Genomic DNA, 25,479 nt, shown 5'->3' with positions numbered 1-25,479 from the left:
TTATCCACCGTACCTGAACTGATCAATAACCCTGCCTGACAGATTGAACAACTGTGACAGTTTCAGCTACACTACCTGTCAGAATGGGTTACCCTACTTTTTTTTAGAATAAGCCATACCTATCAAAATGAGCTACCCTACCAGACCAAATGTGCTACCTCCCACGACCGTCTGAACTACCCCACCCCACCCCCCACCCCCAATCATAACCCTTACACCCCTCCCCCTCTCTTCTTTAATCTTTACTGCTTTTTAATGAGTAATTGTGAATCCTGGCCTCACTTGTTTAATTTATAATAGAGTATGATTTAATGTTGCTTTTATGTCTCTCTCTCTCTCTGAAGATTAAAATTGAGCTTGTTGTACCATAGATTTCATTGGCAGCAAAATTGCCACCCTGTGTCATGCACCATCATGAGTTTCTGGTGAAATGACTCTTCCTCCTCCTCCTCCTCACACACCATTTTTTTTTTTTTTTCTGAAACGGTGCATTTAGTTGCTGCCCCTCTTTAAGCTGTCTGAATTCCATCATCCATCTCTTCCTCCTACACCTCTTCCTCCTCCTCCTCCTCCTCCTCCTTCACTGTGTGTCCGCCTGCGTGATCGTGACAGAGAGAGAGAGAGAGATAGACGGACTAACACATACACTCACACATGAATAACAACACAATAATAACACTGTGCATTTGCATTTTCTCACTTCTCCAGTAAATGACTGGTTCAAGTGAATCCAAGGACATAAATTACTGCTTTCTCTTTTGCTTTCCCCTCAGCTGTATTACTGTGATGTTCAGACAAAGCAGTCAAAGCACCCGAACGTCTATCCGGTCAGATGGCCTGTGGTTACCAACACAACACAGCTGCTCCTTTTAGCAGCCGCAAGGGAAGTATCTATTCATGTTTATGACATGATATTTTCTGTGACAGTGAATATGTGCAGTCATATAGACACTCTTTATGAGAGCTTTTTTTTTTTTTTTTTAAGCATTTATTTTTTTTTTTAAACCGAACAACTACTGTATATGCACGCGTGGCATAAATCACTAGACAGAAGATCAAATTAAATCAATGAATGACACATTATTACTACATTAAGATTGACACAAAACACACACACACACACATCTCTGTGCCATCCTCATGAGCAACACCTGGCTGCAGGATAGCAGATGCTGAGTTACAAAACAGGGACTTTTAGAAAGTGACCCTGAATGCGGCTGCCCACTCACCTCCATCCTCATTACTCTGGAAACTGGATCATGATCCTCCTCTCAAATGATACGGGAAAAAAAGCCTGAAGTTAACTTTAGTGCTGCAATTTAGAGTGTTACCTTTTGAAGATCGGATCAAAAAATATGTTTTATTATATAGTTGATTTTGTAAGGCTTGTTTTAGGAGCGACTGCGGCTCAGTTGGTAGAGTCTACAGTCTCTCAACCTGAAAGTTCGGGGTTTCATCCCCAGCTCCTGCAGCAACATCCTTGGGCGAGACACTTAACCCTGAATTGCTCCCGCTGCTTCATCGGCGGCGTATACATGTGTATGAATGGGATTAGTTACTTCTGATGGAAACTTTACATAGCAGCCTCTACCATCAGTGTGTGAACGGGTAGGTGTGACTTGCGGTGTAAAAGTTATTTAAGTACTCAGAAGACTAGAAAAGCGCAATAAAAAAAAGTCCATTTACCATTTTAAGTCGAGCAGCTTATCAACCAATCATCGAGACAGAAAGTGGTCATAAAAATAACACATAATGAAGTCACCTTTGAGGCATAGAAGCTTTATTTGATTGGCAGTTTTCCACTTAGAACAGACTCACTCCTATTTGAACAAAAGTTTTTGAGTTTTACAACAGCAAGTGTCTCTTTTTTTTTTTTTTTACACCAGAACATAAAAAGCAATGACAACAATTTGGACCAGGGAAGACACAAAAGTCTTTACAACACAATTTGCAAGTCTCTTCTGGTCTTTTATTTGTGTGTGTTCTGTATGGGGTAATAGCAGTGCAACATTTAAAAAAAAAGAAAATAGATTGAAGACGGGTCTTAAAGGGTCAAAACATTTTAAAGCTGAGATGAACCCATGCTCTTTAGAACAATGCAGATCAAATTAAAGACACTACTGTAACAACTGCACAAATGAAAGTTACCTAGATGGGTTTCATAAAGATTGAAGTAGTTTTTTCCCCACAACACAAAAAAACAAAGAAGCAGTCTGACAGCTGTTTAGGCTGAGAAAAAAAAAAGTAATCAATGACTGCAATCATTTACAATTCATCAGCATTATTCTATTTGCAATTACAGTATGTACAAACTTTCATCAATATAAAACATTTGACATTAAATCACACTTAAGTGAATGAAGTACAGTTTGAACTTGAAAACATTAACTCATTAATACATTAAAGCATACAATACAAAAAATATCTTTCCAGCTGATGCTCAATCACTTGATCAGGACTTTAAAAATTGTCACATTTACTCACAAGACACATACATTCACGAATTTAAAAAAAAAGAAGATATTTTTCTAAATTGGTTTTACATGACCAAACAAGAAAACGATGTCCCTACAGATTACATTCTCTGCAGAAAACGCCACACTGATCTGAGAAGGTGTGCGGATGTTTGGGCCAGTGTGAGTTTTTTGCTTAATACACAATTTAAAAACCTTGAAGTGAAATGCTTTGTTTGTTTCAGTCTCATATGACACATTGTAGGGCAAAGAAAAGATGCATTAGAGAAGCGGTTCTCACCCGGGTGGGTCGAGGAGCCATTTTCAATGGGTCGCAACATGTGACTGGGGGAAAAAAATGTGTAAAAAGTCTATGAAGCGCTCTTAAAACATGTTGGTTTTGTTACTTTTCTTTGTTCCGTCATATGTTTCGTACCATCTGAGGTCCAAACTGACATTCAATAAATCTGATTGGTTGAAAAATGATCAGAAACTTGGGCCACGATTCATGAAGGATTTGGTGGTGGGTCCTTAGACTAGACCAGATGAGAACCACTGCAGTAGAGACATCAAACATGAAAGTGAACTAAATGTATCACATCAGCAGGAATCTGGAAAACTATGAAACACTTAGAAAACATCAAATAAAGTGGACGCCAACGAGCGATGACTGGAGCTCGTATTATTTCCCATGTGTCAAAGCGGTTACAGCAACACATCCTGACTCAGAATCATGATGTCTTTTCTGACTTGAAATAAAACAGATTTTTTTTAAACGACTGTTAAGCAACTTTATCACCTCTGATTATGAAAGACATAACACTATGATACATCTGAAGGTGACTCATATGTATGTATACTACAGTGCAGTGGTAACTATAGACGCACACATAGGGAGCAAAGTATTCTGCGGAGGAGACACAGACAGTGGATAGACTCGAGCACCCAGCTGTACTGTATTTTTATACCCCGGCTGTCACGACTCTGCACCCACCACACTCTCTGATACATTTGTCACGCTTGATTCCAAGCTATTACAAATGACTTTGATTGAATTTCTATCTGTCCGAATCAAATCGATGTTAAAAAATGCTATTTCATTTATCTGCACAAAAAAAGATGAAGTGCACATGGCATGATTTGTTTATTTTTTTCTCGGCAGGCCAAGCTGGCCTTTTTCAGCAAGTGAATCAGAAGTTCAACAATATACAAAGATGCCCGATCCACGTCTAGGTCTAAGGCTGACGTTATAGACGATTACTGACTGTTACTTAAGAGATTACTGCAGATGAAACATATGGAAATTATTATTTTCAGGTCTACATTTAGAGTTAACACAATGACTTTAAAGAAACACTCACTGCATTCAATCTGCTTGTTTTTGTTTTTTTGTTCAGAAATCAATCAATGACCAGGGATGCATATTGCTAGAACAATAAACTTCTTTTAGATTTTCCAAATAAGACAAATACAAATGGTAGCTACCTGCACAGGCCTACATTTTGATTGGTTGAAGTTACACAGACTTAATAAAAAAAAAAAAAATCTCCCCAAAATAGGAAACAAACAGAACCTCATCGCTCTTTGTGCTCCGACCAAACATCTGTGATGTTTCTCCAAATCCAAACTTCTCTCACCTCAGCCACCTTTCACAATTTGATCGCTCAATTCACTATAGCCCTAAAGAAAATGAAAGGAGCAGCACGACTCCCTCCATGAAATAAATGCCAAAGAGAAAAGAGTGAGAGCGCACACCAAAACCACCGGTATCTGTGCTCCCTTTTTGGTCCCTCAGGTGGCATCATCGTCCTCGTCATCCAGGTGATAGTTGAGGGTGATGACTGCACTGATGAATTCGCCGAGCTCCACAAAGTCAGCTGTGATAATGTTGATGCCACTCTCCCCGGGTCTCTGTGACCTGATCCACTGCATCATGCCCGGCAGTGCCCTGAAAGGATGCAAGAGATCACGCATCAGACACACGCGCAGACACACACACGCACACACACGCGGGCGTCAGAGTGAAAAAGCAGGAGGTGGAAATAAAGTCAAGAGAGATATAGATGGGGTTGGAAAAGGGGATGATTTATGGTTGGTTGGTTTAACACAGAGAGGGGGGTCATGCTGTGATAAAAGATCTCTTTCGCACAGTGTGGGATATCTGCAAGCCAGACACCAGCTGTGTGGATGACACTGAACAGATGCTGGTCATGTTCATGTGATCGGTGCAACAGGGCAGGGTGTTACTGCTGCAGAGCCTCGCCCAGCTTTCTGTGTGATAAAATGTCTTTTCCTCATGCTTTGCTTTCCTGCTCCGTTGACTTCTGCACACGCAGTGTGGCAAAACGAATGGATGGAATAATAAAGACTGCATATATCAAAGTAACCAAGCGCCTGGTGAGAACGGCTGATAGAGGAGCCATCAAATGAATTATTCATGGACGGAAAATTGATTGTTTTGCCGCTGATTGTTTTGCCAAACGAGTGACATTAAGAAAGGCTGAAAAACAAAACTGAGGTTGAACCAGGAAAATAAAGTTCTTATCCAGAACTGATAAGAACATGAGAAATGGGGCCTTGGGTTTGTGGCATTCAAAAAAATAATAATAGAGAGAGTCAGCTAGGTGATGTCAAACGCCTGGGGATATCTATAGAAATGATCCTGCATCTGGATTGAATCACAAAATGCAAATGTGACTTGCTCATGAAGTCCTTGCCAGTGAATGTCTACCATCAAGTGTTTGGGGTCAATCAGGTCATTTCTGTCGCTGACATTTTGCTTGTGTTTATATTCAGTACTGCTGTTTGTATCAAGTTGTGCTGACCCTGCATCGTTGCCAATCCTAGTGTTGAACATAAACTTTTGTACTCGTTTCTTTTCAGGTGCACACACCTTTCTGTGATGGTCTCCCTCAGTCCGCTGGCCACGCCCTTCATCACTGTGCTGGCCTTTGGAGTCAGAACCACCTGGGACACAAAGAAGGTCCCCTTCCTCCTGCAGGAGACAGGTCAAGCATTTAGACTCCTTATTTTGGATGTCTTTTCTGTTCAGTTAGTTTTTTTTTTTTTTTTTGCATATGATCTTTATTATTTATATAAAATACATTATCGTACCTGCAGCAGAGTGGTACTTAATATATTTATAAACCCCACTTGACTTTAGAAGGAATTATTTTATCAGCCCACACAGAAACAGAATAATGTTCTAGTCAGACAAAAAAAAAAAAATTAGCATCAGTTGAATGTTCAAATGGGTGAAATTCTAACCAATTCCTCTAACATCTCACATCCTGAACTCAAAATGAAAAGGACCATGACAATAAATCAAAGCGATGCTCCAAAGGTCAATCATGATTGGCTTAAGGGCATTTGTAAAGCTTTAAACATTGAACACAGGTAACGATCCTGCAACAAAACTGAGGGCTAAAAAAACAATAATGTGCATTTACAAATTTTTTATCCCTTTTCAGTTCCTGCGTGATGGAAACAGAGTGGCCACGGTGTAAAAGATGTAGAGTCTGACCTGCGATCAGTGACAGACGCCTGGAGAAACTGCACCAGCTTCTCCGGGTCGGTGGTGTTGGCCCAGGGAGATGGCATCATCTGACCCGGCCACAGGAAGGGCACCTCCAGGGCCATGGGGTGATGGTAGAAGACGAGCACCTGGAACTCCTTCTCCCACAGATACTGGAGACTCACCTGGAGAGGGAGGGAGGAATATGATCAACGGAGCAGGAGGATATGAGAACATGTAGCTGAAAAAGTACCTGGATACCTACTCAGTAAGCTTTTTTTATTAGAATGAGGTAAAGAGGAAGTTAAGAGAAGTAATTGCCTGATGAATTGCATCCCCTGGTTATAAAGCAGCTTTGTTTATTTATTTAATCAGAGATTTTCAAGTCTGATGTTTTTGAGAACTGGCAACTCAAACTTAAATAATATATATGATCTTTGAAATTAAGTATTTTACAGGTTAACCAAAAGAAAAACAACATGTTTTAAAACTGTAAAACTTCAATTAACAGCTCAGGCTTTTATTTGATCTAGTCTATGAAATGACTCTACCTTTATTTGGGACAGGTATCAATATGAGACAGGCCTTTAATTATTTCCAAACCAATACTGTATGTGGAGAAACAAATGAAGTTAAGAATCACTCATTTGCTTTTGTTTTTTAAGATATCATGCCAACCCGATGCAAGATCTTCATACCAGCATCATTATGTCTTCCTTGGACAGATGTGTCTTGCTGTCTTTCTCCATATGTTTCAAAAGCTAACTAATCAACACTTAATTCATATGGGCCTATAACTGATACCTGCCTTTCTTTGCCAAAACATGTGGCTACACCAGGCTAGTAAAAGGGACTGGGCCCTTAAAACTGTGATGAGATTTTATTTGAAGTTTTACGGTAGATACATTTCACAGAATTTCAGAAAAAGACAGAAACGACTTCCTTTGGGAAAGGGATACGTTTGTGCTGTTCTAAAGGAAGTCTCTTTGTATAATCATAAAATTAAAAATCGCTTAGTCTGCAACAGCGATTCTACAGGAGAATCTTGTACTGTCTGTTTCTATGGTTATGTCACTGCTGTCATATTTTTTGGGTGTAAACGTAAAGCTAAATCATCTAAGCTATGAAAAGCAAACACAAAAGTATACATTCCCCCTGTTAGTTGTTAAAAGTATCCATGTTAAACAGTAAAAAGCAGTTAAAAAAACAAGACTTTTCATTTGAATCTCTCTCTGAGGGGAGGATTACTTTCCAGTGGTTTATTATCATCCCTTAAAATAAGCCAAACTCTGCTGGAGGAGAAAAGTTGTCCAGTAGGTAGATTTGGTCTGTGAAAAGCAACTCTGAGGTTGAAGTGGAGACAAGGGAGTAGTAGAGTAGATGTAGTTCAAACAATGTGGAAAAGGTAAGAGAGGAGTGAATATAATACCTGCGGAAAACAGAACTCCAATTTGACATTTGTCTTTTCTAAATTTAAACACCACTCTAGATGCCCTCTATAGATCACTGAGAGCTAGTTCATTATTTTCCCAGAATCCACCAGTCACTAGTGGCCTTTTCCTTTCCTCTACATTTTATTTCTTACTAAGCCTCAGCACCTGACAGGAGACTTTAGTCTGAGAGCGGGGACTCTTCGCGTGGGAGGTGATGAAGGGTTGATGAATTTTTAAGGTGATTGATGTTGCTAATGCCTTCAAGGTTCTTCATCCTCACCTCAAGGTCGGGGGGGGGGGGGGGGGAGAGAGGGTGGTGATTTGTATACTTCGATAGAATACTGAAAGTCATGCGATACCGCTGCAAGAAAAATAGAACTCCTGAGTAATTTCTTGATTTTAATTCCCAAAAACTGCAACAAACTCCCGCACACTGTCTACATTACAAAAATACATTGACAACATATTTGTGCAATTTAGACTGTGTCATCTCTGCTGTCACCTCCTCTGCACTCTGTCGGTTTGTAAGAGATAAAACTCAACTTGTGCATCCTTATGAGACTCCAAAAAAGTTTGAGAATGTCAGTATTCACCGACCTGTTTGAATTGACCAACGCTGCCAAGACCTGTAGTTTTTTTTATACTGTCTGTCATTAAAATAACATAGAAAGTATCGGTTTAAAACAGGTGTTATATAAAAGTTTGGAAGCATCAACCTTTTTGACAATTTTAGTTGGAACTTGGGATGCACTAAAGCGGAAAGTGAAAGTAACTGTTAAAATAATAACATGTTGATTCTATTTGTTAGACAGCTAGAAGCACTAAGTGCTTTCAGCATGAAAAACAATGATGAATATAAAAGGGTCGCACGGGGACAAATCTGAGCATGGAGGACTTTTCTACTTGACTTTTAAACAAAAGGGCAAACAGAATGGATGTAATAAGCATCATTCAGAATCTGAAGTGACCAAAACACAGAAAGAGAAAACAATAATTATCAGAATCTTTTTAAATACAGACAAAAATGAAATGCTCCTGTGATTTGCCTCTCTCAATCAAGAGTGGTAAAGGTGATAGGGATGCATCAGGAATGAGTGTTTGAGGCCAGCTGCTGGCTCTCTTAACACCACTTAATCCTTCGCTCTGATTAGTGTTAAACGTATCTGAATCTGACCGTACCTCTTGAGCAAAGACGACTGGGCACAGTTTCTCTCCAAACACCTCTTTCAACATGGCCACAAGTTTTTCATGGTGCAGGTTCTGCACGCCGTAGAAGTGGTTAAAGTCCAGGAACACGACCTCTCTGGCATGAGCGGACAGGAAACTACTGATCTGCTCCAGACCTTCTCTGACCTTAAAAACACAAATAAAAAAAAACACATCAATACATAATTCCTGAAATCACCTCATGATATAAAAAATAAAACTAATGCACTTTAAATCCATGAAGAACCTTGTATGACTAAGCTCTCAGGCTGCTATTACACATAAACAAGCTGCCACATACACAGAAATGTGAAAACATCACTTAGCAACTACAAGAATGCCAAAATATTCATCACTTCAAAAACCACCCAAATTCAGTGCTCCAAGCTGACCGTGGCGCTGAAGAGTCCGTGGGCGAAGAACAGCTCGTTGTCGGGATCTCGGGGCTTGGTGGAGATACGCAGGTCAAAGAAGCGGACCCCAGCCTCAAGCTGGCTGTTGAAGTTCATCGTCTGCGTAGCTAACCACTTCCTCATTAGCTTCTTAGCCACCGTGCCAAAAACAGAAACAAAGTTCTGCACCGTCTCGGGCTGCTCGGGGCCCACAGGAGACGCCTCGTCGATGTAGAAACTGAAAGAATCATGGGAACCTGAAGGAGAAAAACACAACACAAACATGAGTGTGCATGCAGGTATTAACCACTGCCTGTTTTATTTCTGTGGTGGGACACAGCTGGGAGTGTGAGGTCAGCGCTAGAAACCAGCCCGGTGCCATGGCAACAACACTGACAAAAGAAAACAGAAGCATCCAGGGGTTGAAGTTATGAACTCTGGCAACTTGAAAAGAAATGAGTGTGTGTTTCATCCATCCATCGCGTTTCTCCGGCAGAGCAGAGCTCCCAGAGAGCAGCAGTGTTGTGCGTAATATTTTACATTCTCCTTTCATAGCTTTCAGTGTAAATGTATTTTTCAATACAGAATCCTGTGATGCAATTGACAGTTGGTGATCTCTGTGTTGTACACCTCCAGCTACTATTAGCCAATGTTTAGAAAGAAATAAACGCTCTACTACTAGAGGGAAAAATGCAAACATGCACATACAATAAGGGCTACGGGTTTACAAGTATATGTGTACTTTATCTCACTGAGTGTAGATGTGTAGGTTTGTTTTGTAGTGCCGCAGGACACCCGTGGAAACGACATTTCAGTATGAGTGGGTCCTCACTGTGAAAATAAATACAGAAATTCAATGTAATTTATTGACCTTGGAAATAGCTACTTGACAATATCACAAGGTCAAACTAACTTGTTGTTGCCAACGCTTCCAGCTCAGTTAAAACTGAGATGGTTTGGATTGTATTTTTTTCTATTTGACCTCTATTTTAAAGTCCCAGTGAGGTTCAAAGATATATTTCACAACAGAGACCTGGCCAAGGTATAACTGGCATACAAAATCACAAAGAAAACCACAAAAACAACTTAAACAACACAACAGGAAAGTCATGCAATTTAAAGCAGGTTTATAATACACAGTGGCCTTTCAAGAAAGACAACCACATGCCTCTGTCCCCACATTCTTTGTGATAGTCCTGAATTTCTAAAGTGATATCAGTGATTCCAATTTAAGGCTTCAGATGTGTTTAGATTTAAACCCTGAATTGGCTGAACTTGCTGAGGCCACACGTTTCTACTTGTTCACAAAATGTGTTAAAATTTGATCAGAAACTCCTTCTGTGTTTTGGAGCTCATAACCTCTTTTATTTGAAGTTTTCTGATTAGTTACTAGTGGCACATAAGTGTGGAAGTGAAAGGCGGAAGGTAATCATCACAAACCCTATGTTCAGCATTTCTTACCTGACAGACCAGTACATCCTGGATTTAGCCAACTCACTTCCAGAGGTACAGAATGAGGACTAAAAGAGGCCTCACAACCTTTGTACCACACAGTATTCAGCTGCGTAATAAGCTCTGATCAAATGTCACATTTTCTGAAAAAGTTCACAATAAATAAAACTGCTATTTCAGCAGTTTTGAGGCTTTCTCTATTTCACATTTGCCAATGTATAGGGCATTCCTTTTAGATTATAAGATCCTCTTTTTGTTTCATACACATCATATGAATCAATTTTAACATTTCACCTCAAACTTCTTTTTTCTACATGTTTAACAGAACATAAGCATCTATATTGTTCTTCCTGTTTGAGGAATAAGGTCCTAGACATGTCGAATTCAATTTAATCGTTAAGATGTTATAGGGTCAGTTGACATCTTGGAGAGCATTTGATAGAAAAGTAAATACAAATAAAGAAAGACTGAAGCTTTGACTAAACACACTGTGTATCTCAGGTATACTATCTACAGCTGTTAAGGACAAATGCTATAAAGCAAACTTTGATAGACCTCTAACAGAGAGGGTTGTTGCTCTCCCACATGCTCCAATGTGGGAAGATTTCAACTGGACATTAAAAACAAGATACTTTAAACTTCCTTCAAAATATGACTTTAAAGAAGTTAAAGAAGTGTAAGCAGGAGGAAGTGTAATCTGATCAGAGGCCACACACACACACAGACACACACATCTTTTGGGACTGTCTGTTAGTATTCATTTTCATGAATTCATTCATGACGGTAACTTTCGTGAATGTAGGATTTTAATGTTGTCTACCTATAGGGTAATTCTACTGCTAGGTCTGTGTAGCTGTAAAACATATGTCAAATACCTGCAGATTTGGATAGGAGCTGAAAAGGAAATATGATTTGCTGAGGCTGAAGAAATGTTTATGTCGGAGAGTTTCAAGTAAAGGCAATGTCTTCCTTCAAGCTTATAAGAAGTGTGGAAAGGAATTTGTAGGCTGTACCTGTGAGCAGAATATAAGCAAGACTGTTAACATGAAAACTCTGTCAGCCATTGGTTCCCCGTTGCTGTTTTGTCTGACCTCGGCCAAATAAGTCCCGAAATAATCCACAGTCAGGCTCACGACTTCATCATTGAACAAGTGCAGAAGAAACATCCTCACCGTGTCCAAACTAAAATCATTCCGGGAGGTAATGGAATTGGAAAAGCGAGCCATTCTGGTGTCGATTTACCACAAGAGTTGTTGTATTGCATTATTGATGCAATTCTGGAGGGAGCTATGGAAGAAAATCTCATTTGTTTCAAATCCTTAAACTGCTGCGAAGGAAATGATAATATTATCCTGGCTCGAACCACTACCACTAGATACTGAATGGAAAAAATCACAGCAAAACTTCATGTACGGATAGAGCTCTTTCCTCATTTTAGTTACTGATAAGATGTATTTAAAACAAGCACTGAGGAGCTCGTCGTCATCTCACTAAAATATCTGTAATCTATTGCTTGTACAGAAGAAGTCCTGATACAAATATTGACTGGATCATACAGAGGAACTGGAAATGTTTCTCTAAAGCTCTCAGGGCTCAAAGCTTCATCTGTCAGTTCCTTGAGCATCACAAACACATTTCCATTCAATGCTGCTGTTCTGTTGTCAATAAGAGAGCAGTGATATCTGAAACATTCCTAATGCTCAAAGTATATACTGTACACTAGAAACATTATTTTTCAAAAAGCTATATGTTGAATTATTATCTGTCCTTTCAAATGAGATTTTTCAGTTTTTAATTCGCAGTACAATACAAACGTCCTATTAGAGGCACTACAATGATATATATTTGTATAAAGATGATATGGGTCGTACCCTCATGGGAGCACAGATTAAAGTGTCTCTCTGTGTGTGTGTGTGTGTATGCACATGTTAAGCTAATTAGTGTGACAGTAATTCAGGTATCCTCCTCCCTTTGTCATCAATAAAATACATTTCTCCTCCACACACACACACACACACACACACACATGCACGCACACATGCACGCACACACACACACAGGGGCCTCCTTTGACCTTCAGCAAATACTCCAGTGCCAGGTCTCTGCGGTGGGCCCAGAGAATGACCATAAGCAGGGCAGACAGCTGAGCCCTGGGGCAAGGCAGCAAACAGCATCACTACAGGCCGAGCTGTACCACCGGGGTCAGTGCGTTACACAGTTTGACCTTAACCAGTTGCAACAGCTGCCTCTGCTGTTGCTGCAGAAAGAGACTTCTCTTTGTGTCGTCAGCTTCTGAAAAAGCAGGATTTTCATTCACGTATTCAATCGAATTTGTTTTTGCTCAAGTTGCATTTTCTTTTTCCTTTGATGGTCTAATTAATACATTCTATCATTTCTGCTAAATGTGCTCAATAAATAAAGTTGGATTGGATTGGATTGCATCTGTCATTGCACATTTCATTATAAAGTTTCTGATTTAATTTTTGACATGTAAGGGAAATAAGTGCATGCTCTTATATTTAATTCAACAGCCCCCTATAGTGTCATAGTACTACATCATTGTCTCACCACAGGAAATCTAGTAAAGCTCGCATGTGCATTACTAACAAGCACTACCTTAAATATGTATAACAGAAAAAGCCTATGCATGATGGCAACAGCAGAGAGAAACAACCTTATGGGATAACAGAGACTTTCTGCCATGTGTGCAAAACATCAATAAGATCCTGCAGAGAGAGCTTCCAGAAAACAAATCAGCATGTTACCAGGGATTTTAAAAATGATTGATTGATTATTGTTTACATTGGGAAAACAATTTGCTCCAACCGTGCAGAAGATGAATTTTCCTCGCCCATGCAAATTTCAGCAAATGATTGTGTCTTGGATCTGAGTCATCTCCCTTTCATTCTCGTCAACCAGAACAAAAAAACTCCTCATTCATTAGACAGAGTATAATGTACGAAAGGTTTTAACATTCTTCAGCGGTTTGATTCCTAGAAATAAGACTTAAAAGTAGAATCTAATATAGTCCTTTCAAACTTGCACAAAACTCCCCCCAAAAAAACTTCCTAAAATCTTCAAGGTGAGCTGCATGTGTGAATGCAAACAGTCAAACATTTCACTCAGACTTTACACATATTTCATTTTCATTTAACCTCGTTACATGTCTTGCCTCCTGAGACCCCCAACCCGCTCCTGTCCGACAGGGATAGTCTCCTGCTATCAGGTGCATGTTTGAATTTGTAACTCAGGAAGATGTCAGGAGCAGTCTGCCTGAAATGTTCAATAAATGTTCAGGAGTGCATAAGTGAAATGTGTCCTGTGTCCACTAAGTCTGTTTGAATGCACGGGCAGCTCCCATTTTCAGTAAAAGAAACATTGACTGAGCAAAAAAAATGCCCTCCCCCTGTGCTCTGAGTTGAAAAAGGTTGAACTTTTGGAACAGCACTCCGCACATCAGTGTTACTTCTCCCTCAATGACCAATCAAAATAAAGAAGAGGTGTTACTTCTGATATCAGCCTTTTTCAACAACAATGGCAGAGGAGAAACTAATCTCTCTCATCTTTTAGAGGTACTCCTTAAACCAGGAAAGGATTCCTTTACATTGTTGTTTTCAAGTTTTTATTGTAAATATTCCTTGACTAAAGGAAAATATTAAGCATATGGAGCTATTTAAACCAAACTACCTAGCACTACAGATGGAAGCAGAAGTTAAATTCCCTAGCATCAATTAATGAGTAAGCACTCTGAAACTGAGGTCGTGGGTTTTAAAATGCGCCGTCAACAGACACGGGCCCTGAGACGAGCTGTGGTGTGCTATCATACATGGGTGTATAATTATACAGCGATCACGCTAGTCTTTGACTTATGCTATCTCAAGTAAACCTACATCACTCCTTCCATTGTGGCCTAAACAACACCAAACAAAACTTTCTCTTGTGGTATTTGTTCTTCAGTTTCATCTGATCATACTGATTAAAAAGGGCCATACAGCCTGCCGTTTGTCATTTGTCCAAACTGTCTGACCTCATGCTGTTTGATGGCTTTTGTCAGAGAGACTGACACAAACACAGACCAGAGCAGAACTCTCTTGAGTGCAGGATGCGAACTTTTCGTGTCACATGTCAGACAAGGGCAAGCTCATGTCCTACTGGGGAAAAGAAAATGTGAAAAGAGAGAGAGAGAGAGAGAGAGAGAGAGAGAGAGAGAGAGAGAGAGAGAGTGAGTCAAAGTGTAAAAGAAAAACAGATAAATGCTGAAACAAGCTGAAACAACGATAACACAGAGATTCAGTTAATGGTCACAACGATCAGGGGGGTGAGCATGACGGGGGTGGTCTGTTATGACTGTTACTGTTGGATAACTGACCTGTGTTAACTGAGTCATTTCTGCTGAATGAGAGCAGACCATTCAGAGAAGAAGAACTGGTGGTTTACGCCTTTTTCTTCATGAAAAATCATTAATGCCCACCAGGGACACTTTCAAAAAGCATCTGAGGATGCTGAGGAGAGGAGAGACAGTGTGAATGTCTGAAAAGACAGCTATGAGCTTCACACTCCCCATCCTCTTCACTCCACACTCTCCCAGCATGGATCTTCTTCTGTATGCCTTTAAAGTCATTTTAGAAGGGTTGCAGCCCTCTAGTCTTTAGACTTACTTTGTACTGCATTTTTTCATTATTTTCAAGTGGATTGTGCACAAACTACTTATATCTCCAATGGGGCTAATTGTTGTCTTTTGTTGATTGTTGATTATCAAAATAATTGTCTTCCTGCAGGTTACTAATTTCTCGGTCTTATCAGAGAGTGCTCCTTGTATCAATCAATCAATCAATCAACTTTTATTTGTATAGCGTCAACTCATAACAAGTGTTATCTCGAGACACTTTACAAGAAGCAGGTAAAATACCTTACTCATTGTCTGTTAACATTACAAAAGAGCAGGTAAAAAGACCTTACTCATTGTTATGTTACAAAAAGCAGGTAAAGGACCTTACTTATTGCTATGTTACAAAGATCCGGCCTATCCATCATGAGCACTTTAGCAAAGCAGCAAAAGTTACAGTGGTAAGAAAAAACTGCCTTATTAAAAGGCAGAAATCTTCGGCCGGATCCCCGGCTCATGACGAAACAGTCTTCACAGGCCTAGACTGCGCCGGGCTTGGAAAGGGATAGGGGGAGAGATGGGATAAGATGCAGGAAGAGGGATAGAGAGCAAGGGGGTGGGGGGAGGTAGACCGTCCATCAGCAATCCGGTGGGGAGGGGAGGGGGTGTGGGGGGTTGTTCTGGCAGGCCGCCAACCCACGATCCGGTGGGGAGGGGGTAGTGGTGGGGTGGGGGTTGTTCTGGCAAGCCGTCAACCGATGATCTTGAGGAGCCTAGGGGAGCTCAAGAGCTCCCAGGAAAGTAGGTGGTTAGTGACTGAGATTTATAGATAGATACATGCAGTAATATGATGTACTGTATATGCAGAGAGAGAGAGAGAGAGAGAGAGAGAGAGAGAGAGAGAGAGAGAGAGAGAGGAGCTCAAGGTGCCAGTTCCCCCGGTAGTCTAAGCCTATAGCAGCATAACTAAGAGCTGGTCTACACCAGCACCAGCCCTAACTATAAGATTTATCAAAAAGGAAAGTTTTAAGTCTAATCTTAAAAATACAGACTGTGTCTGCCTCCCGGACCCCGGCTGGAAGGCGGTTCCAGAGGAGAGGAGCCCGATAACTGAAGGCTTTACCCCCCATAGTACACTTGGAGACTGTAGGTACCACCAGCAGGCCTGCACTCCGGGACCGCAACGCTCTCAAGGGACAGTACGGCACTAGTAGCTCCTTAAGATAAGATGGTGCCTGGCCATTTAGAGCTTTGTAGGTGAGAAGAAGGATCTTGAATTCTATTCTAGACTGTATAGGGAGCCAGTGCAGAGAAGCCAGGACAGGAGTAATGTGGTCCCATTTCCTGGTTCTGGTCAGTACACGAGCTGCAGCATTCTGGACCCGTTGAAGAGTCTTTAGAGATTTGCCAGAGCACCCTGACAAAAGAGAGTTACAATAATCCAGTCTGGAGGTAACAAATGCATGAACTAGTTTTTCTGCATCACTTTGCGACAGGATATTCCTGATCTTGGATATATTACGAAGGTGAAAGTAGGCTGTAGAGCTAAAAGACATATCTTGATCAAAAATAACTCCTAGATTCCTAACAGTGGTGCTAGATGCCAGGCTGATGTCATTAAGGACAGTCACATCACTAGAAAAAGTCTCTCTGAGGTTCTTAGGGCCTAGCACAATAACTTCAGTCTTGTCTGAGTTAAGTAGCAAAAAATTTCTGGTCATCCAGGTCCTAACGTCCTTAAGGCATGTTTCTAGCTGACATAACTGACTGGTACCATCGGGCTTCATTGATACATAAAGCTGAGTATCATCTGCATAACAATGAAACTGTATGGAGTGTTTCCTCATAATATTTCCCAGAGGAAGCATATATAATGTAAAAAGAATTGGTCCAAGCACTGAACCTTGTGGGACTCCATGGCAAACTTTAGTGTGCATAGAGGACTCATCATTAACATGTACAAACTGAGATCGGTCTGATAAGTAGGATTCAAACCAACTTAAAGCAGTCCCTGTAATTCCAAGCAAATGCTCCAGTCTGTACAACAGGATCCGATGGTCAATGGTGTCAAAAGCAGCACTAAGATCTAACAAGACGAGCACAGACAGAAGTCCCCTGTCTGAGGCTAGAAGTAGATCGTTTGTAACTCTAACTAGTGCAGTCTCAGTGCTATGGTGGACTCTAAATCCTGACTGGAACTCTTCAAATAAACTGTTGTCATGGAGAAAGTCACACAGCTGTTTAGCTACCACCTTCTCCAGGATCTTCGAGATAAAAGGAAGGTTGGATATAGGTCTGTAGTTAGCCAGAGTTCCTGAGTCCAGAGTAGGCTTTTTAAGTAGAGGTTTGATTACCGCTACTTTAAATGTCTGTGGTACATAGCCTACCAGTAAAGACATATTGATCATATCTAATATGGAGTTGCTAACTAAGGGAAAGACTTCCTTAAACAGCTTGGTTGGGATTGGGTCCAAAATACAGGTTGACGGTTTCGATGCAGAAAAAATGGAATGTAGCTCTGAAAGGTCGATTGGAGAAAAACAGTCGAGACTAATATCTGGTCCTGGAACTGTCTCTGCCGTAACAGACGTATCTGCACCAGGTAAGGGCAGGAGGTTACCAATTTTGTCTCTGATGTCTAGAACTTTGTTGTTGAAAAAGCTAAGGAAATCATTACTGCTGAGGGCTAGAGGAATACAAGGCTCAATGGAGCCATGACTCTCTGTCAGCCTGGCTACAGTGCTGAAAAGGTATCTAGGATTGCCTTTGTTTTCCTCGATTAGAGAGGAGTAGTAGGCAGCTCGGGCGTGACGTAGAGCCTTCATATATCTTCTATGACTATCCTGCCAGAAAAAACGAGATTCTACCGTTTTGGTCGAACGCCATATTCTTTCAAAATTCCGTGATGATTGTTTCAGAGTACGGGTTTCTGAGTTGAACCATGGAGCCACTCTCCGCCGCTTGACAACCTTCTGTTTCAGGGGAGCAATCGAATCTTGTAGAGATGCTAATTTCTGTGCATGCGCAGAGAAAAGACCTGTAGTTCTTGTCACCACTAAGGATGTGCCGAGCCAATCCTGGTATCATATCGGTCCAGTACTGACTTAAATAGCTAGATCGGGTATTTGTAACACTGGGCAAGTCCAGGGGACCCACACATGAGGCCTATGTGAGGCCTCCACTCACTTCAGTGCTATGCTATTCTTTATTTACAGCAAGCCCATCATGTAAGTGTAACTGTCATCAGTGCACTGGTAGTTCCTGTGCATTTTGCTATAGTCGGAGTCAACATAGCATGGAGGAAGTAAATCAATTTGGATGCATTTCACACTTGTTAATGCATCCAACTTCTTGCAATTTCTGCAAAGCGAATGATTCAAAGGATGGAGTTTAAATGACAAGTTCAAACACCACCCCGACATACTAAGAAGAAACAATTCCCAGTCTCCTCCTCAAAGTGAGGAGTACTGGTTATTAATGTAACACTGGTTATTGTTCGGATATCATTGGATCAGTAAGCAGCTACCCAAAGCTGCTCAAAAAGTTGGATCAGTGAATCATTGGGCACCACGTCCATGAAACATGCTTCTCTTTATTGTACAGAGCAAATTCAGCGACTGATGATGACATAAAAAATGATTCTTCTATTGAGATTTGCTTCTTCTAAGATCTTGAACAAAGGTTTTGTAATAGGGTCAAAACATGCTCCTCGTACTCTGACAATGCGAGTGAGTAGTGGTGTTATATGAAGTTATTGTGTCCTCGGAGAGTTAGTTGATAGGGGATACTGATAGCCTCTGTTATCGATTTGTGCAATAGCAGCACATTTTGACAAAGAAGCACAATTTTACAGAACACCAGCAGTAATCAGCCTTGTAAATGGTAAACGGACTTGAGATTATATAGTGCTTTTCTAGTCTTCTGCACTGCATGTCACAACCACCCATTCACACACTCATGGTAGTAGTATCATCCATCACAAGTAACTAATCCCATTCATACACTGCCACTGAAGCAGCGGGAGCAATTCAGGGTTAAGTGTCTTGCCCGAGGACACATCGGACATGTTGCTCAGCTGGGGATCGAACCCTCCACCTTCTGGTTGAGAGGCGACGACTCTACCAACTGAGCCACAGCCACCCTGTGAGAAGTTCATATCAATCCATACTGAGCCATGTCTTTACGGTAATCTTTGTAATGTTTTGACAGAATACTTTCTGAAACAGCTTCTAATAAAAATGATTGCTATAGTCTTGTTCTTAAAATACAATTGCTGAACTTTGGTTTAATTTAAAACTGCTAGAAAAAAAGCTCTTGTAAATTGGTGTCATTGTCCAAAAACATAAATGTACGATATAAAGAAAGAAATATGAAAATAAAACACTACTAAACATCGAAGTTGCTCAGTTCTCCTCATTATTAAACAGCAGCAGGTTAAGGATGGAGATCACACATGCACCAAAATTATCGCTCAATCACACAAATTCAAATGGGAACACTAATCTGATCAAGTCCAAGTTGAGCTAAAATGAATATGGATGGATTATGAAATTACTAAAGTATCCATACAATTCCAACCTCTTTACGAACCATTTGCCTAATGTGTCTGGGACGGATATTGTTTCTAACACAATCAAAGTATTTCCTCCTCCTTTGTTTGATTTCAGTTTCACATCCTCTGATTTTCCAATCATTTCTGGCTGATCTCCTGCCCTTCAAACATCCTGCTACACTCCCAGTGTTTATTCCTAGTGCAATTCATCCTTCTTGTTCAGGGAGTAGTGTGGCAGCACATGAACTAGTGAAGTGACTGATTGAAAGATTTACAGCCAGAAGTCCGTGGCTGGCCTTCTCGTCCCGATGGAGCTGACAAGAATGGAGACGCCTCTTTTGCATTGGATTTGATCTTATCGCCTGCAAGGTCGTCTCAACTTAATACAATTGTCGTCTCCCTTGCCTGAGGAATGGTATTCATTTCTTACCTCTGAATAAATCCTTAAGCAGTCACAGCCAGCTATTGGAGAGGTTAAGTATGCCTCCCGTGAGCCATGAATATCTAACACTTTGGTTTCTAGTATTTCTGAGGTCTTTTATCCCTTCGAGAAGTTGTCCTGCAGCGATGAAATCAAACAAAATCTAATTTTCCCAAACACTTAACTAGATAAAAGCCACTCGTGTTTTTCTGATACTATTTAATTTGAAGATTAAAACAACAAAGGAGATGCTGATTATATCTTGAACAAATGATTGCAATATTTGATAATGACAGTTAGTAGTCAGTCATAGTTTTAATAGCACTGAAATTCTGACAGCCATTACCCCTTTCCTGAATTTTGAAAGTCTGATTTTATTGTAACAGAACCACAGAGAAACCAGTTCACAGTACCTCTGGCAGCCCCGCTTTGCTGACTACCTCATTCAGAGGAACCTGCAGCTAGGCAGTCTGCAGCGCTCACCTAGGTGATCTAACAATAGCCACAGAAAAAAAAAAACAGCCCACCATGTCTCCCACTGATTTTAGGAAAGGAAACTTGTAACGTTTTCCTCCTTGTTTGACCTCCACCTTTAATCTGCTATCACAACCTCACCCCGTCCACTGTTTGCTGCACAGTAGAACAGGAACAAGTCATCCGACTGAACCTGATTGGTTGGCACGGTGTGAGGCCAAAGAGGCATGTTAGGCCGACACAGAGAGCTGAGTCATGTCTGAACGCTACCATGTTCTTATCGCACAAACAATGTACTTTTGACCAACAGAGGACTGGCAGGATTATGCTAATGAAAATATGTATTATCCTTATATAATAACCACACTGCCTTGGCTACTGCATAATATAATGAATCACAGCATAATGAAGAACTCTGTAACTCTGTTTCAACTCCTAAATAAACAACTCACTATGTTCCATGCTGCGTCGTGATAAGAAAACCCAATCTTATTCTGACAGTCCTCAATAACCTCTTGTCTCTGAAGTGTTTTTAAATTTAAAAAAATTACCTATGGTGTCTTTTCACAGCTCTTTTCCTTTTTTGGACAAATTTCATTTAGGTTTCACAACAGCTCTGAGTCAGCTCTCCTCAGAGTGACAAATAATTTATTGGCATCTTTGGACTCTGAGAATCATGCAATTTTAATTCAGTTGGACCTCAGCGGCTGCTCTTGACAAAATCGATCATTAGAATCGTTCATTTTCTCAACCATGTTGTTTTTTTTAATTAAGGATTTGGCCTTGCGGTGGTTTTTCTCTCTTAACTACAAAAATGATTGTTAAGGATGGAAATGGTAACTTTTTGTATACCTCTGCATCCATCTTCTTTCCCACAAGCACTTCACTCTTTAACCTGCTCTGACATTGCTTCGAGGAGCTGCATGTCGGAACACAAATTGCCAAATCACTTGAACCAGACATCATAGGGACTTGCATGCTAGTCCTCTATGTCTGTGTATTATCTTATTGAAGTGGTGTGTGAACAGGCCAGGTACTTTTTAAAGCATATACCGCAAGCAAAATACCTTGTTGATGACATCTTTGAAATCGCATGCATAGTTTCCTCATACTCTTTTCTGCTTGTCTGTATTTCATTTGTCACTCTTATGTTGATATTGTAAATGCATCTGAGATAATCTCTTACAGACTACCTCCCGCCTTGTGTGACATGTGTGAAAGGGCAACTCTTAAAAGCATTTGTGGAAAAGACCTTTGGTGCGCCACAGGGCTCTATGTTAGAGCCTGTTCATTACTCAGGAAATATGTTTCAGTGGATTCAATTTTAAAAAACACTTTGTTAAATTGCTCATTTTGCCAACACTAATGAAATACCGCTGCACCATGTGTGCATTTGCTATTGTTATAAAACAATTTCTTGAGGATTTAAGAAGCTAACTTGCTAAACGTGTCTGTAGCTCAAACAAACGTATTCCAATTCTGTCCTAAGAGATAGATTTTTCTATCTTGTAGATCTAAACATTTTCTCTCACGCAAGCATCAGGAGACATGCCTTTATTTGCTTCCCTATTGATTACTGTAGCTTTCTGTCTGTGGGAGTCAGCCAGTCGACCTTGTCTCGCCTGCAGCTTTTGCAGCATAAATAAAAAAGCAACACTCGTCAAGATGAGAGACCATCCTCTCGTCTGTACTGGCTTCCCTTTATTGGCTTTCAATTAAATCCAGAATTGTTTTGAAGGCTTTTATTTAAAAATGACAGCATGAAAAAACCACGTGTACAAATTCACTTCAAGGCCTCTTAGATATTTTGGACCGATTTTTCAATCCCTTTTCAAATCCCAGTACCCCCAAGGCTAACTAAACATGACCTTTCAAAGATCGATGAAAGTTTACCCTTCATTACAAGTCTTTTATTGCTCATCTTTTTGACTGTGAACATATCTTCATGGTGTTTTACATGATTTTACTGGAACTGTCTTCATATGGAAATTCTCTGTATGTTCTGTATGAAGATCTCTATTTACTTTGCAGGCTCTGCAATGAAAAAAGTTTCCTGTAAATTAAATTAATTGTATAGTTACATACAGTGCATAGTGCAGGTAAATGCTTTTGCTCTGATTCACTGGGACCTTCACAGTTAGCACCCCTACATCTCTTCTGGATTATTAACCCCTTTGTGGGGGAAATTTAATCAGTTCTTATTGCCTACCTCGGTTGCACACACAATAAAAGTAACAAATAAACTAAGAAACCGAAACAGACAAAAAATGTAATCATCTTGACCAAGGATTTGCACCAGCGGTGATCAGCATGCACATTATTATGTGTGCTGTGGTTTTCTAATTTGTTTTCACCTTGAAAATGCCAAGCTTGGTAGATCTAAGCCAGAGGTAACAGCAACAGCAGCACATTAGTAGATACTTGTTGTCTGTTAAACACAAATGCTCATTTATGACTTTATAACGTGTTCTGTGGATTATCAAATTGTTAGCAAAAGAATTTCAAACTAATTTAGCCAATACAAATGAGCAAAATATACCAAATATACCAAATACATGCTACTAAAGTGAAACCCAGGTTAATTAATTAGATTTTCCTTTAGCCATCTAGCTTTCTGTGCCTGAGGAGTGACCTCTGTGAACCTCCATAATCTATAATCATACAAGTTAAGTCTTCACAGTCATTATAAAACCTTCAACAAATCATTGGCAGTCATATTCAAGGTTATGTACTATAATGAGTACAGCTGTCCAACATTGGCAGCCCAGTCTCAGTGGGGACTGTTTATGTTTTTGGCAACAGCAGAGCACCATACCATCACATCACCCCAGCAATGGTAGAGTGCTCCAAATTGTCAAAACACCTTGGACTGGATCAATGAGGCTGTCGCCTGGTGATACGGCTTTTTTCCCTCCCTGAAAAACAAATAGCATTACTGAATCACAGGCCACAGAGGCTGCATGTTGAGGGTTTTACATCATGAAGAATCTAAAATGATAGTGTGTTATTATCCTTGTCCAACTGCATTCAGTGGTAGTGCAAAACTCATTTAGGAAATGAAAATCATTTTAACGCTACATTGCAAAGTAAAACAAAAGATGTGATAGGTGGACACACTTTAAAAAAAAAAATCATACACACATTTGCAGAAGAACACATGGTCAGTGCTGAATAGTCAGTGCATAAAATCCTGCAGATCATGACATTTATCTTGCCAATTGTGCGAGACACAAACAAAACAAAGTGCAGAGAATCAGGGGATGTTTACAGAGTCTGCTGCCAAATGGAGGATCAACTCAGCTGAGCTTGAGGGAGCAGGGCCAACGAGAAGTAATGATGCCTAATTAAATGGAACAGAGCATGTTGCCTTGGCATTGAACACAAGCACATACGTGATCCAGCAAAACATATAGGCCGTGGTGTGACTGTCCATCAGTTCTTACTTGATTAGACCTGTGATGAATGGCACGTGTCTTGGGCTCCATAAAACACAGTGGTCAGTGCTGATAATACGTCATGTTGGACACTAAACTCAAAGCCATCTGCATTTGAAATGCCACAATATCAGATGCCAACCCTGAACACACCAGGTATCAAATTCAAGGTGGTAAGAGACAGAGGGAGAGAGAGAGAGGGAGAGATAGAGAGAGAGAGAATTTGGAAAGAGGGAAAAGAGAGGGATGAGTGCAAAGGATTAGATACGCAGGAATAAAAATGAAGAATGAGAGCGCTTTGTGTGGAGGTGTGATTATCACCAGGCAGCAGATATGGAATTAACTGGCTGCTAATAAGCAATTCCATCAGTCGGATCAGTGGTGTGCTTTACAACCACACTTTCCAATTTGAATGGAGTTGAAGGAGACCTGCGCAATGATTGGCTACAGGTCCAACAGCTCATTTATGGGAAGGAGAGCGATCATCAGAGTGAAGGGACTGAATCCCTCTCTATGTCTGTCTCTTCCTCATTGTGGCCACCACCCAAGAACACACTTAAGCCAAAGGGCTAACACAGAGCAGCTGGTACAGCTGTCATTTCTGGATCTCTGATGTAGCTCCATATGACGTTATTCGCTTTTTCAGGTTTTCTGATCATGTAAAATATTAGATGGGTACGCCTGAAATTCTCTTGTTGGTATTTGTGACCTTAAGTAAGCGGACTGAAACAAGTGAAAGATGGAAGAGTTTCAAATACATGGCCACTTCTTACGTTGCGCAACAGGTCTTACCCTTTGTTGCAACGAGGGACAGGGAAACTAAAGTCGCAGAAATGCACAGGGTGCAAAGTAAAACGTCCACAATTGCAAAGCACTTCAACACCAAGTGTGAAAACTAATAAAGCTGAAACACAGTGCTACTTGTCATCTGCAGATGCATGCATTGCGCGCGGATAATGAAAGCATGGGCACGCTTCCACACCCGATTACCCAGCGGTATCGTAAAGAAACACCTACCGGGAATGGCCAAGTTGGTGAGCGGGATGGTGTGCATGCTCGGTGGTAAACTTGCCATCCAGTCGGCAAACCGCACGTCGTTCCTCCCGTGAGACGAAGCCATGCTGCCGCCGCGCACAACGCTCTGTTCACCCGGACCGGTGCCTGCGCCAACCTGCAGCGTGCGCTCTCTGTCTCTCTCCACACACACAGACACACTCGCAAGCAATGGGTTACCGCCTCTCTCTGCCACACACACAGACACACTCGCAAGCAATGGGTTACCGCCTCTCTCTGCCACACACACACACACACACACACACACACACACACACACACACACACACACACACACACACACACACACACACACACACACACACACACACACACACACACACACATACACTAGTTTGATAACAGCTAGTCCACCCCCCCCCCCCCTCCCCCCCCGAGCAGCACACGTCGGCGGGTAGCTCAATTATGAAAATGCTGCTCATTGAAGTGATTCTAATATGGCAACACTTGGTGGTAAGCTTTCCATAA

The 25,479-nt window shown here is 40.8% G+C and overlaps 1 protein-coding gene across 1 annotated transcript; it reads right to left on the bottom strand.

Moving 5' to 3' along the window:
* Positions 1-1,758: 1,758 nt before the first annotated feature.
* On the bottom strand, positions 1,759-25,183 carry plcxd3 (phosphatidylinositol-specific phospholipase C, X domain containing 3). The gene is made up of 6 exons (XM_061038765.1): positions 24,955-25,183; positions 8,999-9,255; positions 8,580-8,753; positions 5,977-6,152; positions 5,347-5,448; positions 1,759-4,401 (listed from the first exon to the last, which is right to left on the bottom strand). Exons 1-6 carry the CDS (start codon positions 25,055-25,057, stop codon positions 4,245-4,247), a joined length of 969 nt encoding a protein of 322 aa, XP_060894748.1. The 5' UTR covers positions 25,058-25,183; the 3' UTR covers positions 1,759-4,244.
* Between the last annotated feature and the right edge of the window lie 296 nt (positions 25,184-25,479).

The sequence above is a fragment of the Labrus mixtus genome, chromosome 5, assembly GCF_963584025.1.
Source record: "Labrus mixtus chromosome 5, fLabMix1.1, whole genome shotgun sequence".
Classification (NCBI taxonomy): domain Eukaryota; kingdom Metazoa; phylum Chordata; class Actinopteri; order Labriformes; family Labridae; genus Labrus; species Labrus mixtus.
The sequence above is the reverse complement of the archived record's forward strand: the minus strand, read 5'-3'. Positions and strand labels throughout refer to the sequence as shown.